The following is a 16,298-nucleotide window of genomic DNA, read 5'->3' as shown; positions in this document are numbered from 1 at the left end:
TCATTTTAATGTAGTTAGGTATTATGACAGTAGTAGTGTTCACCCACCCGATTTGTCCTAACGCATAATGAGTGTTTTGACACCGTCTTGTGGAATCTTAGCGGCAATGATGTTGATGTGAAGGGAGGAGCTTCTAATAAACATTCCCAAAGCCCTGTCTCATAGAAAAGTAGTACTTTGGCACCATTTTAAGGCGAATTGTAGCTTATTCGCAGGCAGGGTTAGGAGGGTTACTCTTAAAATGTATTCCGTTACAGTTACAATTTACCTGCTAAAAAATTTAGTTAGTAACTCAATCCAAGTACCATATTAAAGTAATGTTATTTTGGATTACTCCAATACCGAGTATGATCATGAAGACAAAATAAAAATCACCACAATATATATCCTATACAATGTGCCCGTTATTTGCGGAGGGTGATAGGGACCCGGGCAGCCTACAAATAGCAAAAATCTATGTGTAATTAAAAAGCATGTAGGCGATTGATTGATTGAAGGCCATATGCTGTTTTCGAACTGTCACTGAAAGCAGGTGTGGTTGCTTTCAACTGAAAGCAACCACACCTCACAGTTTAGACAGACAGATAGATGGATAGTCATCCGATGATGCCCTCGCACTCATCGTAGAAATTGTAATCCCCATTTTTAATAAAGGTACCTGTAATCTGATTTTTTCCTGTAACTGTAACGGAATAGTTACTTTTTTTTTGTAATCTGATTGCATAACGGCGGTACATGTATTCCGTTACTCCCCAAGCCTGTTCGCGGGGAGAGTATAAAAAAAAAAATATCAAAAATAAGTGAAACTATTTTTATTTTGCAGGCAAGAGCAAGAAGTCCTCCTCCTCAGGTCGCTCTTCCGCAGGACAATCTCCGGACTATCCTACGCTTCCCATGACCATCTCCAGTGAGGCCTTGCAGCAGAATGCTAAGAACCAGCGCTCCAAATTCCCCAAAAACGTATTCAGCAAGCCCTCCTTGAAGGGATTCCACCTGCTGGGGCGCCGCAAAACCCATAGACGTTCCCCCATCCCGGCCAGTCGTAGCTGCGAGGACCTGGATGAGCCCTTCCAACCCACTGGGTCCTGGAAACGCTCCCATTCCCTGGGAGACCTGCACTGGGAGCAGAGAGAGGATGAAAATGAGGAGGTTAAACTAACAAAAGAAGAGCCCAGTTTGGACAAAAATAGACCTATTAAGGAGAGTTCTTCAATTTGTATTAAAAGTCCACCAGTGAGTCCGAAACCCAGATTTGACAGACCACCTGTACCCTCGCAGCTGCCTCTGAGACCCCCTTGTCCCACAACCCAAGCCCCAAGTCCCCCGGAATCCAACGCACGTGGTGAGAGGGTCATACGGACTCATGCCAAGAAGCCGCCGGTACCACCTCCCGTTCCTGCCAAGAAGTCCAGAGAAAGACTCGCCAACGGGGTCTGCCACTCCCCACTCTCCGGGCCCTCTTCACCGTCTCCCACCCCTTCACCGACGCACTCACTCACACGTTCTCACCCGAGCAGCCCCATGACACGGTGCGGTACCAGTCCCGCCCCACCCCTTCCCGCCAAGACTCCGAGCACCCTCAGCAGCCCCCGCAACTCCTCGTCAGCCTCGTCCACCGGGGAAGAGACGGGCACATCGGTGGCACCCCCGTGGCTGTCTGACCTGGGTGGCAAGGTGGCCGTGACGAGGAAGGCTTCGCATTCCAAGATGGGTCCTGACCTGCTCACCTTGCTGGAGCAACGGCTGGAGGCTGAGGGCATCGATCTCACGGAGGAGCCTTACTCGGACAAGGTAGTCTAAATCTGACAGAGAGCAAAAACCTGTAATCAACATAACACAGGACAGATTACCCGACGCTTTAACCCGGGGGATTAAGGAGTCCTAGGACAAAGTGTCCAAGGAAAAATTAATCCCCGGGGGTTAAAGGGTCCTGGGACAGATTATACCCCTCTATGATAGATTCGTCTTTCAGATTATACCCCTCTAGGATAGATTAATCTGTTCTTGAGGGGTATAATCTGTCCTAGGACCCTTTAACCCCCGGGGATTAATCTGTTCTAGGATATTTTGTCCTAGGACGCTTTAACAGAATAATATATAATCATCTATCCTAGGACCCTTTAACCTCTGGGGATTAATCTGTTAAAGCGTCCTAGGACATATTGTCAGACAGACAGATTAATCCCTGGGGATTAAAGGGTCCTAGGAAAGATTAATACCCCTCTAGGGTAGATTAACCTAGAATCTGCCCTAGGACAAAGTGTCCTAGGACAGATTAAACCCTTCCAGGATAGATTAACCTATGTCCTAGGCACGTTTAATCCCCTGGGATTAATCTGTCTTTTTGTCCTAGTAATTTTTATACTCATTCATAAAACTCTGTACGTTGTTAAGAGGTGTGTGCAATACTACTCAGTCATAGATTTGCAATGAGTTTTTTTTTTTCTGCCACTGGGTGGCGTGAGCGTTTTATGTTGAACATTGGTGATAGTATGGTGCAATGTCATTATGATGCAGCTGTCCTGCAAATAATACAGACGATGTTGTTGGTGTTGTTGAAGATGAGCTATATTCTGAATAAAATATGCCCCATGTCTCAAGAGCAAGTGACTTTGAGTCACTCCAAGAGACAAGACACTTGGCTCTCAAAGGGGTCTGGCAGTGCCCATGCAGACCCCTTTGAAAGTTTAGCAACCTTTCTGGGTTCTAACGTTTTACCGGCAGCCTACAAAGTGTGTCAGGAAAGAGGTGGTGGTGCTTCACGGTCCAAATGGCTCCTCTGCTGTAGCTTCTTTAAACATTGTGCAGCATTTCTAGAGGGTAATGGATAGGTGGACGTGCCGCCTGCATCACCGAAATTCCCAAATTTGTACTGAGGTGAGGTTTCCAAATAAGGGGTGTGTCTTACTTGGCATTAAAGAATGTGTCGTGTAAATGTGATGAGTTAATCTGTTAACATACTAATTTTGACACCCCTAATATATAGACACTGTAGATTTTGTTTTGAACTACTAATTTAATTATGCAAACTCCAAATAAGGTAAATAAATGAGGTATGGGATTCTAAATACAATCATATCTGTGCCAACAAAAACACGTCATCCTCTCGGTGACAAATCGTATTTAACTCGTATTTTTTTCCTGCCTTTAGTTAGGAGGCCAAAAACATCAACTTTGCTTTGATGTACAAAAATAGAGAAGTGATGGCTTGTTGGTATACATCATGCCGCGGGCGTTGAGTGTGAATGCACACGGCAATAAAAAGCTGCAGGGTGAAGACTAGAGGCTGACTGTAATGTGGTACAGACTGTTAAGTTTATTGGGGAATTGCACTTTGGCCAGACGGGTTATAAAACTATGTACCACCCGTCAGACCTCAGGCGTGATGGAGAAAACAAAAAATTTGGTAGATTTGTCTATTATGAGTTGACCCACCCAAAAAATGATCAGCTGAAAAAACACAGGAAGTCTGCCATTTTGATTTGAAGCGTCCATTTTAAGGTCATTTCGGCCATTTACTAGTTCTCGAGAGTGCAGCTAATATTTATTTGTATTTTGGCTTTCTCTCCCCTCGAAGCTTTTAAAAGGAGCCAACCAAAACAAGAATACCTGTTGGAAATCATTTCATTTACATACCAAATGTGTTTATATAAATAACACAAGACACAGCTCAGTGGTTTGTTTCTTGCCATGAGGAAATGTTTTCTTTCGTAATCATCTGTCCTGTCTTTATTCCCCCAGCACGGCCGCTGTGGCATCCCCCAGCCTCTGATGCAGCGCTACTCTGAAGACTTGCAGCAGCCCGTCAAGGAGGTGGCCTCCACCATGGACCAGCTCCGAGTCCGAGAGCTGCGCAAACAACACCGAATGGCCGTAAGGACGCACAGCTAGAATTGTGTTGCTTCTCAAATAGTCATTTAAAGACCCTGAAGTGAAAATAATGTCTTGAAAATTTGACACACCACACAGAAGAGTGTTGTGAACAACTCAGCCAATTTGAATGAGGCTTCACAACCAGGAAAAAATAAATAGAAATGTCTCTGACTGGATGCTGCTTAGTCTAGCATCTAATGCTTTCACATGTTCTACGCCGCAACAACGAGGCACTCTAAAGCGGCCACACCAGCAAGAAGCCCCTGTCGACATGCTGTCTCTCAAGTGCAATTATTTTTTTCTTTCCCTCCCTGCTCTTCCGCCGTCACTACATGACGTACGCACGCTCACGGCCAACAACGAGCACTCTAAAGTGGGCAGTGGCCACACCATCCTGAAGCCTCCCACATTGTGGCTGTCAAGCTTTTGTTTTGCTTTATTGACATCAGGTGAATTTGATTTGCCTTATTTAAAAAAAAAAGGAAAAAAATCCCTTTTCTTATTCTCTCCATAATGCATGCACTCATGGCCAGCAACGAGGCACTCCAAAGTAGTTCGACCAGCTTGAAGCCACTGCCCACATGCTTGCTGTGAAGTCAAATTTTGCTGCCAAGTAAGTTTTTCCCCCTCCTTTTTTGCTTTTTTGCCTTTCTCTACATGACATACGCACGCTCACGGCCAACAACAAGGCACTCTAAAGTGAGCAGTGGCCACACCATCCTGAAGCATCGGTCCACATGGTGGCTGTCAAGCCGCATTTGTTTGGCTTTTTTTTTGTTTTAAAGATAAAAATTATCCCTTTTGTTATTCTCTCCAAGATGTGCATACACTCATGGCTGACAACGAGGCGCTCTAAAGCAGTTCTTACATAGTGTGGGAGAGGCGGCTCATTCCATACAAATCGGTTTTACTGCTCTCAAATTCACTTTGCAGGTTCTTAAAATATGTTTATCAAAAAGCATAGCCTAACGGAGATTTTTTTTGTCCCCAGATCCCTTCGGGCGGCCTGACAGAAATGTGCCGCAGACCGGCGCCGTCAGGCACCGTCCACACCGTCTCGGACTGGCTGGTGTCCATCGGCCTGCCTATGTACGCGTCCGCCCTGGCGGCGGGCGGTGTGGACTCGCTGAGCGGCGTGGCCTCGCTAACGGAGAGCGCCGCTTGGGAGGCGGGCGTGCGCGACCGCGGACACGCCCGTCGCTTAATCGGCGAGGCCCAGCTGGTCGCCGAGCGCCGGGACGCGTGAACCCGCTTCGCCGTGGTCAGGTGTTTTCAAAAGTATTTGCGAGTACTTCCCGTTTGTCAAGACGTTTTTCCAGCACTCTTTTCTCTAATGTTTACGGCAACTTGGAGTCGATCCTGGATGCTAAAAGGATGCCTTTTAAAAAATAAATAAATACGCCTCCTATTGGTTCAACTAAAGACTGCCTTTGCAGAAGAAAGCACACCACCATTTTGTAAAATGGACGCTTCACAAGTGCTTCGCTTGTGAAAAGTGGCTTTTTGTTTCTCGGGTACACAACTCATAAAACTTTGAGTTGAAATTTCACACAGCTGCATTTTTAGCTCATCGTGAAATTTCACCCCAGAGGCCAATTTTGGGAACACTTTTGTGAGTCGTGTATTTTACGCCGCCAAAGTGACACTCGATGCATACCAATACACCAAGACGTGATACGTGGCTTACTTTTATGAGACTGTATTTTCTGTATTATAGCTTCATTTTGTTCATGTGTGTACTGAAAGTTGCCGTCGGGTCATTACCAATCAGCATTCCCGACGTACCCACGCACATTTTTATATATTTTCCCTTAGCCAGATGAGTGGATAATGTGGACAGGTGAATACAACCCGTTTATTTCAACTACGCAAAGCTAATTTGTTTTAATTTTACGGACTAAAAACACATCATTAAGATCTTGGTTACAATATCCAAAGAGACGGCCGGAGCTGATGTTTGTTTGGAATGAAGCACTATTTTATAAACTGTGGAACCTCTAAATTGACTAACCTTGAGATTGTGCAATTTAGAAAACGGGCAAAATTTGGGATAAAAATGTAATTATTCAAGAATATACACATGCCATGTGAATTTTTTATTTATTTAAGTAGACTCAATAGTTTAATGGTACAACAAAACAGAATTGTGTACAACTGGTTGACAATTTAAGTCATCTTTAAGTTAAGTTTACAAGATTTTTTCATTTAGCTTCCATTACGGGCCATCCTTGATGAAAAAAAAAATTGTTTGCTTGATGTAAGCAGTTTCAATATTAATAAAAATAATTGAAAATAAAATAAAATATATGACATGCGGTTCAATTATTTCGGGAGGAGAATTCTTAATTTTGGAGGTTCCACTATATATCAAATATATTGCCAATATACGTTAAACAAATTAGCAGATAACAACAAATGACATGAAGTGTGAAGCAACAAAACAAAAAAAAAATCAGGGATAAACTGAGGGCACACTTGTGATTTCACGCCAACTATTTTTTTGGTCTTATTCTTTATGAAGACGGCATGATGCTGGTGCTCTGGGAGAGGCGAGACAAGTGTTAAGTAAAAATAAAGATACTGACACTGTAAATGCACTTTAGAGGGTGACTTAATCTAGCTGCGACATTGGCTGTTTTTGTGAAAGTTTTTAGTGGCTCCTTAATGAATGGCAAGTGTAAATGAGTAATACACCTTTTTTTTCCTATAATCACTCCCACTTTGTTTGCACCATCTTAATTACATATATGAAATGCTATGCAGGCCTTGCACATTCTATATATGTAATTGATATTTAAATAAGTTATTTTTCTCCCTTTTCTTTTCCTTTCCATATGGACTGTAATTAGCTGTACTATACGAATAGCAATACCTTTCTGCATAATGCATATTGCTTTAGCAAGTGAGGAGCTGCATACAGTTTGTAACATATGTGTACATATGATTGTTTTATCTGCTTTTCATCTACTTTATGATTGTCCATGCATATTTGCTTGTGTATTGAAATAATAAAAAAAACTTGTCCATAACTATTTGTCATTCACACCTATAATGATAATAAAATGTTTCTTGTCATACGCAGCCCCTTTGATGTGGTTTGAAATGCCAAAATACACAAAAGATGAACAAAAAAATGCTTGCTTAAATACATGTAAAAGTTGTGATTTTAATGTACATCAGCCTTGTGAAAAGGCATTTTTTGTTTCAGAACAATTTAAAAATCTGCAATTTATGAACATGGACGTCCAGGTAAGCAAATTGTTTAGGTAACGGGCTTTCCTTTTCACATTCTCATTACTAGCCTTTTTTCAATGGTTTTATTTTGATATATTTTTTTCAGAACAATACCAGTACGAGTACTCAACTCTTAGTCACCGATAGCAATACAAAGTACCACTACCATTAGTACTTTTAGTATTAATTTTATTCATTGTGTTTTGCTTTTTCAAATGCAAAAAATGCTGATAAATACATGTATTCACTTAAATGTTTTCTACAAAAAAGTACAAAAATATTAAATAGAAAATATTGTAACAACAAAAAATGTTTTAATCCGCGGTTACCGAATCGCGAGTATGCGGGGATCAACTATGTATTTCGTTTGGGAACCACTTGATGGCGCTGTTTCCCAGCGAAAAGTGCAAATGATGCAAGTTGAAACTTTTTGACTGTACGGAACTCCCTCCTCCTATCCTCTCTCTCTCTTTCCACGTCCAGTAATCTGACACCCTTGAAAAAAGAAAAAAAGAGGAAGCCGGCCTAGAAGAAGGAGAAGGATGGACCCTTGAAGCAGCCTGCATAGAGCCGCGACAGGCGAGCCGTAGCGTGCACAGCAAGGCAAGCCGAGCGAGGAGCCACCTCGAGCGGACTGCAGCGCGGGAGAGGAGCCGGTGACGGGTGGGGGGGGATTTTTTTTCTTCCCTTCCGCTCCTCCAAAAGTCGGACTTTCCGATGGTTCTCCAATGGGTGACTTCGCACGGCGCCTTGTGAGGAGCAGATGATGAAGAATTACAGCGGCAGTCCGCCTCACAGCAACAGCCAGAGCCCCCATCTCGTCCACTTCAGGGACCACCGCAACCACCACAAGTTGTGCTCGCTCGCCTCCATTCCTTGGCGCTTGCCCCTCCGAGCGTATGGATTCTGCATGGCGGCGCTCTTCGTCTTCTGCCTGTCGTCCCTCTTCTGCCAGCTCAACGGAGGACCCCCCAGAGTCCTGCTGGACATACGACAATATCTCGGTAAGAGAGTTTTTCTTCTTCTTCTCTCTTTTAGGGGGGGCTCTGCTGGCTGGCTGGCTGGCTGGCTGCCTGCCTTCCGTGCGTAAAGGCTGATAGGTCAAATATCTGCTGTGCGTAAAACTCACCGTTGCACTGATTCACGTCAAAAAGTTTTACTTTGACGCTTTGCTGGAGCTGAAGCCTTCCAATTTGACGCACTGTCACGTGCGTACAATGCTCACTTTTGCACTTTATCGGTAACTTTCACTTTTGTCACGCGTGCACGACTGGTCTACAACCTTCCATTTTTAACTGTTGTCTCCAACTTTCACTTTATACCGTAACTTGTGTGCATTTATCCAACTTTTACACTATACTAGGTCTCCAAGTTTCACTTTACATTAGGCTACTAAGCATTATTTTATACTGTACTTCCATTTATGTACACTGATTTAGATCTGCAACTTTCACTTTTATACTGTCGTATGCGTACACATCTCACCATTGCACTTTTATGTGATGATAGCGTTCACATAATGTAAAACAAATCACGTGTGTACACGTGTTATCTGCAGCTGTCAAATTTACACAGTTCTGTTCTGTATCTACAACTTTCACTTTATGTGCAAAATGCTGTATGTCAAGAAGTATGGGTGGATGAACCAGTAGCAGTGAAGCAGGGCAAGGAGGCAAAGGTGATGTATAAAAAAAATACTTTAATTACTACAAAACAAAAGCTAACTCCAAATGGCAAGTGAAAACAAAACGTGGGGGGGACAACAAGGCAAAAATTGGTAGCATGACGGGAGAAAATGACAATGAACCGACACGGACAAAGGGGAGACAGGAGACTAAATACACACACGCTAATGACACAACAAGACACACCTGGGGCAAGACACAAGTGGCTGATGGCACTGATTGGTTGACACGAGGAAGGGCAGGATTACTCTTAAACAAGACCAAGGGAGACACACAAGGAAAAACAGAACCCAAACATGACACTGTATAGGAGTGGTGTCCAAACTATGACCCGGTGAGACATTTGTGGCCCGTCATCAATTTTTAAGCGGCCCACGGCATACCTATTAAAAATGACATCTGCTACTAATACATTTTGTTGTATATACTGTCGAGCTTTTCTAAATGTGTAAATGAACTGTTTTCAATTTAACATTTCTTTTCATAAGACTGTGATGATTAAAGATAATACATTTTTACAAGCAAAAAACTCCTCCGTGTACAGGACCAACTTGTGAAATTATCACATGAATTATTTCCATGTAACTGCTTTATTTAAAAGAAAAAAAAGAAGGTCTGTTTACAATAGATTGCACCTGTTTCTGTTCTAAATGTAGAGATGGATTTTATCTACAGGATCTTGACCCTCCCCAAATCTTATCAAATCAAAAATTATTTTGACGATATAAACAATATTAAATTGCTTGATTCACAGATTTTTGTGTGCTTGAAAAATTAAGGTGAAAAAAATATATCAAATGGCCCATTCATTCTTTGATTTTTCTCAATGTGGCCCTCGAAGGAAAACATTTGGACACCCCTGATATATAGTATCCCACAATGTGTGTATTGTACCACCATCACTTTAAAACTATTGGGATTGAACAAAGATCACTTTTACTCGTGGTGCTCTGCCACCCATCGTGATTTCTGTGGAAAAGTACCTGATTGGCATATTTTGATCAATGCCTGTTATTGCTTATCACCTAAAATGATCACCTGCAGCTTGTACTTTTTGCAGTCTGCAGCCAACTAGAGACAATTTCACTTATGAATGATTGGAATTTTTAACATAAAATCCTGATTGGTAACAAGTGTATGAGTGATACGCATGCACGACTATCAATTTTGCAGTATTGTCAGTTGTACAAATATTATTTTACCACTTTATTTGTATTTATTAATTTATTTGTTTTTATTATTTTATTTTTATTTATTTATACATTTATTTTTATTTTACTTTTATTACTTGTTATTTATTACATTGCTTATATTTATATATTAATTTATTTATTTTTGATATGTATTTATAATATTTTTTATATTTATATATTCATTTATTATTTATTTATTATGTGAACACATTTCATTTTTCTACTGATATGAGTGTACAACTGTCACTTTTGCACTGATATACGACTGCAGTGTGTTATCAATTAGACGATCCAGTAAATGAAAATATTATATAATATGAGCACTAAACATACAGTATATGTGATGGACGGACGCCAAGCAGTCTTTTAAGACCATCCAGTGATTAGATGATTTATTTGCCTTCTGCCAGCTCGTGTTACTTTTGGCCGCAGCGTGCCAAGATGAAGGCGAGGGTCGGCAAATGTGAATGTGTGTGTGTGTGTGTAAGCGCTAGAGAATAGTGGCTTGGTTTCGCCGGGGACGGCAAGGAAAGTGGAACAGAGGCCTTTTTGTTCCATTTGACCAGGGGAGGCCGAGGTTTGAGGATGTCACTCAACGTGTAGTGGGAGAAAGGTAGCAGACTTTTAGGGTGAAGGCGGATGGAGTGTTTGACTGTTGACCCCGGCTGTTGGTGGTATGGACGTCTGTCTTTTGTTAGAAAAGGAGAGTATGTGCTCAAGTGGCCATTTGCTCGGCAGAAAAAGTGTGTTTGGTTCGGGTAAGACGATCAGCAAAGAAACTTAATTAAATGATTGCTTAGAAAATGTGAGATAGGTTAAACTGAGATTAAGCAGGGGAACTCTGTTTTTAGTTCATGTAGCCCCTCTCTAAACTAATCATCTCTATTTGGTGAAAAAAAAAAACGCCTCCCTCAATTAGATGCTACAGTTTCCCCACAAGACAGAAAAGGTAGTAACAACTAAAAACACGTGATATGTCATAAAAGTGTTGTGGCTCTATTAGTCTCCATAGTTTCTATTAGTCGCCAGGTGCTAAAAATACCTCCCTCGAATAGATGTTAGGACAAAAGGTAATGGCTAAAGATAGTGTCATCGTTTCACAAACCATACTGTATTTCCTCGAAGCATAGCTCCTCATCCAATAAGAAAGTCTCACGTAGTTTCCAGATGCATCACCACTTGAAAAAATAAGCGCCTCCCTCAAATGAATGCATCACTTTTAGTTGTCACGACGGAAAATATTGTTGTAAATCTTACAAACTCTTATTTCCTCAAACTGTAGCCTGTAGTCCAAAAGACATAGCTGTAAGTGAAAGTTGTCTACTCGAAAAAAAAAAAAAAAAAAAACCTCCATCAAAGAGATGCTTTACTTTTAATAGTGATGATTAAAAACGGCATCATATGTCACACAAACTTAAAATAGTAGCACCTACTCGAATGGACGCTGCATTTCAATTAGTGTCCATTTGTGCATGATCTATTAGAAATAATCATTTGAGGGGGGCATTTATTTAATTAATAAATTAATAATAATGAATTAATTTTTTTTGTGTTGTCCACTTGGAAAAAAATAAACGCCTCCCTCAAATAGATGCCTAACTAAAAACAGTGACATACTTAACACAAAGCATATTTCCTCAATTAGTGATCCCTACTCTAATAGATGCCACGTCTCAATTAGTCAATATCCACTCAAAAATAAATGCCTCCCTCAGTAGATAACTCACCCAAACCTAAATGATCAAGTATGGAACTTTGAGTAAAACAAACAACCCAAAAAACAAAACAAGTGCTGTATAGTCTTAGTCTTTTTTGTAAGAGAATAAACTTGAAACGGAGAGAATATGACGACATCATGTGTCTCAGTCTGTGTCTGTGTGTGTTTGCCATAAAAAGTCCCTCACCGACTCTCATCTGTGATGATCTGAGGCATTGCCAGTTGCTCTGAAACGACACCCAGGGCAGTTATTATTATTCAATGAGCCACGAGATTAAACGAGACAATGTGTGAGTAATAACAATTAGTGAACGAGTCGCGTGTTTGTATTGTTTTGCATTTTAGCAACACATCTGCGTATAAAAGGAAATCAGGATGCTTCGTATTCTTTTCACTGTTAAAATGAGCCTTTAGTATGTCAAACGCTAGGCTAATGGGTTAGCCAAACTAGTCTTAATCAATGTGATGAATCGCATCAGTTTGAGATTTACGTTCTCAAGAAGTATTGTGCTTCACCCTAGTTTGTATGTAAACAAGCAAGTGGCACATTGTCAGTTAGCGTTAGCGGCTATGTTTGTTTTTTAGCCACAAGTAGTAGTAGTAGTAATCTGCGGGGACATTTTTTTGTGGTTCATTGTCTGTAGAGAAGTCAAATAAAATGTGACAGGCTTCTTTGAGTTTGTTCGAGCTACACTTGTTTTTACCTAGGGCATGTCAAAAAACCTTCTGGGAAGCAATCATTTGAAAGATTTGATACCGTGAGTGTTGGCAAGACATTTTTCATATCCTAATTATATTTATTGTCCAATTGGAACCACAATAGAACAATTTAACATGGAAAAATACCTTTTTAACATTGGTATTCATTCATTTCGCATTAGAACATGTTTGAGTCTTGACATGTTTACTGTAATGCGGTCATGATAGCTAAAAGCTAACATTTACTTCAGGGAATAAAAGGAAGCCGAAAGGCTGATTGTTTTTGCAGATGACAAATATTTGACCAGTTAGACAATAATTTGATCGGGCCCTCCGTACAAGTGAGAAACTGTTACTTATTGGTATTGTGTAATCTTTAGTTTGAATCAGAGACGCTGTAAATCCATACAAATATGGAATTGATCTGACTACTACTCCATGCCCAAACAGTTCATAATGAAACCAATAAAAGAGTATCAACTCCACAATTCTGTCCTTCCAAAATATTTCGGTGAAGCTCCCTCGGGGATCGCTAACCGGTCAGCAAACGCAAAACATTCATCATTTTCGAACATAATACATTTTCAAGAAACCCTTTTGAAAGTTGGACTGTCCACTCGCCTTTCCAAAAGTCGTAAAAAGAAGAAGACGCAAGTGCCAGTTTCGCAGAGAACACGACCATGTAGCCTTTCAAACGACTCATAAAACTGTAGCTAGCCCTTGGCAGGTGGACAATCATCAGTATGGATGATACCTTGGGGCAGTATTTGATTCCTATACTCCCGATTATTATTTCAACCTCCAAGCACGAATGGATGGAATTGATGCCAAACAGCTCAACTTTGGTTTCATCTGACCACAACATTTTCTCCCAAGCCTTCTCTGAGTCATTTACATGTTCGCTAGCAAACGTCAGGCGGGCCTGTACATGGCATCGTGAGCAGGCTGGCACGTCGAGATTTCAGTTCATTACGACGCATAATGCCTTAATCTCATGAACAAGTTCCTGCACACGAAGCTCCAGACTGAAATCAACTGATGGTCGTTTAAAAGTATTCACATTGGAATAATGTTGGTGGTAGTTGCTGATAGTTTAGTAACCCATTCCAATCCAGACGCGTCTACAAGCTTCTACCTGACATCTTTTGACTGCGTTTTAGTCGTAACGTTCAACCAAACCATATCATTTCATTTACCGCTATATGAAATCACGTTTGGAGCGAAACTGGCAAACGCCTTTTTTCACACACCGCTACACCCACTTCCTGTTGAAGGATATAAAAAAAAAAAAAGCGGTCCAAATGAATTAGTCAAGTGACACTTTTAGTTTAGTGGATTATAGCAGAGGTGTCGTAAAGGATGGAAGTCTGCCATGCCACGGTCAGACTCCAGACTCCATTTTCCCGACATGGAACCGACAGGTTACTAGTTGCCGTCACGTCCTTTGCAAATGCCAAAACAATCAGACGGCTCATAAAAAATCTTCGGGGTGGATAGAACACGCGTCCCCCCCTCCCCTATGCTATGGTCTATACCTCCATTTTTTTGTACTGCTTTCTCCAGTTGTTAGTGGATTTTAAGGGTCAATACGTTTTTATGAGGTATAACATTATGGAGAGCTATTTTTCTCATAAAAAAATAAAAAATAAACTGAGTGCATCACTTGGCTTAATTGACTTACTGACTCGCCAATTTGTTGTCTAAAGACGTCAACGACGTCTGCTATAGATAAACAATGGGTCACTAGCATGAACACAATGAGAACATGTGTAAGGAACTCATGCAGTTTCAAATAAACTTGTAAAATAGCATTTCCATTTTGCCATTAGCGCTTGTGTCCAGCATCAACATGCCAGAGAAGGGGCTACCCTCCAGTAGCAACAATGATGCAATTAGATCTCCATTATGTTTGTTTTCCCCTCTTGGAAAAAGAGAGTGAATGCACATTGATGGGTTAGAATTAAGGACAAAGCCCAGATGCATTAGTGGTTAATGGACTGTGACTGAGCATTGTGCACTAATTTGGAGATGCGAAGGATTGATGGGGCTTGAGGTAAAATGTTTTTTTTCCATAATTCTTTGATTGATTAAACAATAAGTGCACTCAATCATTTGATATCAAACACCAAGGGCAATTAGCTTAAGTTCACTATTGGCCCCTACCCCAAGTAAAAAAAAAAAAAAAAGCTCATGGCTTACATTATTTTTTGTGTACCTAGAAGTAGTCTTCTAACATAAAAAAAAGTGGCAAACTTACAGAACCATACCCACCACCCCAGAATACAATATGGTATGGTCCTGCCTTCATCCTCCATGAACCAGGAAGTAGCCTGCTAACTATCAAGCTAATAACAACAATCTTTGACCATTCCAGAAAAGGTACAGTCCTGTCATCTTAGCCCGGACTTAACATGCTAACTATCAAATGGGTGGGCCAAGAAACCCAAACAGGCAGTCTCCCTTATGCCTGTTAGTTTACGTCATTCTCCGTGAACCAAGAAGTAGCCTGCTAATTATCAAACGGGCAGACCAAGAGACCCAAACATTCCTTCTTATGGTATGGTTCTATTAATTGTTGTTGTTGTCCATGAACAAGGAAGTAGTCTGCTAACTAACAAATGCAAGTACCTAAAAACTGGTCTGATGTCTCCATGCACGGAACCATAGCCACCATCCCATCTTTTCTTAGATTATTCTCCATGAACCACGAAGTAGGAACCAGAACACCATTCGCCCCTCCATTCCAGAAAAAAGGTACAGTTTTGTCATCTTATGTAACTTTTTGTGAGGCAAAAAGTAACCTGCTAACTATCATACGGGTCGACCATAGAAAACCAAACATTTCCCATGATTGAAAAAAAAAACAAAGCTCCTGTTTGTGTCATTCTCTATGAATTAGCATACTAACAAACAACAATTCCACTCTCTAGAATCTTAGTACGTACTGCCCTGCCGTCTATCATCATTCTCTGTGAACCAGGAAGTAGCCTGCTAGCTAATGAACGGACCACCTAATAAACATAACCATTCACCCCACCCTTAAATAAAATAATAGTATGGTCCTGTCCCTTGGCCTACATCTGTCCAAACATTTTTTTTAGAAGCAGTGTTGCTTTCAAGGCTTTCCGTTCATAGCTGGCTGGGATGTGAAACTGGTGGGTGGCTGGTCGGGCCACCGTGGGGTGGTACCATGACTGGATGTCTGCATGAAACAGATAGCCCATAATTTAGAAGATCAGAGCCAGGATAACTAGTGTTCTTGTGAGAAAATTGCGTGTTTGCTTACAACATGTAAATTGAGTGTACGCTGCCATGGCCTCCTCCGACCTTTAATGTCCATCCAGCTTCGTTTACACTTCCAATAATTGCAGCTCCTTCTTGCACGTTAGCGTCACTTTTCTGTGTTTGCCTTTTCAACATTCCTCCCGTTTATTGCTTCGCAGCACCGACAACACGTTGCCATTTCCGCTTGTTTCCGTTCTGTCCGTTTGTTATTTGAGCATCAAACGTCTGAAGGCATTCATTTCTCCCTTAATTGGGTTCTCACAGTGCAGGGTGGCGGTGTTTTGGAGCGTGTTACATGGTGGTCACTCACAGCGGGCATACCTTGTTGTCATTCCGTCTCTATTTCAGCTGAGTTTACCACGGAGAAATAAGTAGTGGTTTTCATTATAGCGGCCTTAAATATACAGATGGAACCAAGGTGCCCCGCCCATGTTGGTAAAACCACAAGGCGCTGGCTTTTAAGTTTTTATATAGCATACATGCCTTGTGAGTTCAGCTGAGTTGTGACTGGAGCAACGTTTACACCGCCTTCCAGGAAACTGGGTAAACAACAATGTATCCCTACAATCCATTCCATGACAATGGTCGGCGGCTAGCACAATAAGCTAAAAT

General features: G+C 41.3%; 2 protein-coding genes across 4 annotated transcripts in view; both read left to right on the top strand.

The window, feature by feature from the left end:
* The window catches only part of sash1a (SAM and SH3 domain containing 1a), a 163,386-nt gene extending 156,431 nt beyond the window's left edge, over nucleotides 1–6,955 (top strand). For all 3 annotated transcript variants that reach the window (XM_086060755.1, XM_086060757.1, XM_086060756.1), the window contains 3 exons: nucleotides 824–1,791; nucleotides 3,742–3,873; nucleotides 4,865–6,955. In XM_086060755.1, coding sequence (XP_085916881.1) covers nucleotides 824–1,791; nucleotides 3,742–3,873; nucleotides 4,865–5,119 — 1,355 coding nt within the window. In that variant the 3' untranslated portion in view covers nucleotides 5,120–6,955. The remainder of the gene's footprint in view (nucleotides 1–823; nucleotides 1,792–3,741; nucleotides 3,874–4,864) is intronic.
* A 601-nt stretch (nucleotides 6,956–7,556) lies between these two features.
* Nucleotides 7,557–16,298, top strand: part of usta (uronyl 2-sulfotransferase a) — a 56,439-nt gene continuing 47,697 nt past the window's right edge. The window contains exon 1 of the mRNA XM_086061859.1: nucleotides 7,557–8,111. Within this exon, the coding sequence (XP_085917985.1) occupies nucleotides 7,871–8,111 (241 nt within the window). The 5' untranslated portion in view covers nucleotides 7,557–7,870. The remainder of the gene's footprint in view (nucleotides 8,112–16,298) is intronic.

This window comes from Leptonotus elevatus, chromosome 18 (genome assembly GCF_054856555.1).
Source record: "Leptonotus elevatus isolate MCC_2025b chromosome 18, RoL_Lele_1.0, whole genome shotgun sequence".
Lineage (NCBI taxonomy): Eukaryota > Metazoa > Chordata > Actinopteri > Syngnathiformes > Syngnathidae > Leptonotus > Leptonotus elevatus.
The sequence above is the reverse complement of the archived record's forward strand: the minus strand, read 5'-3'. Positions and strand labels throughout refer to the sequence as shown.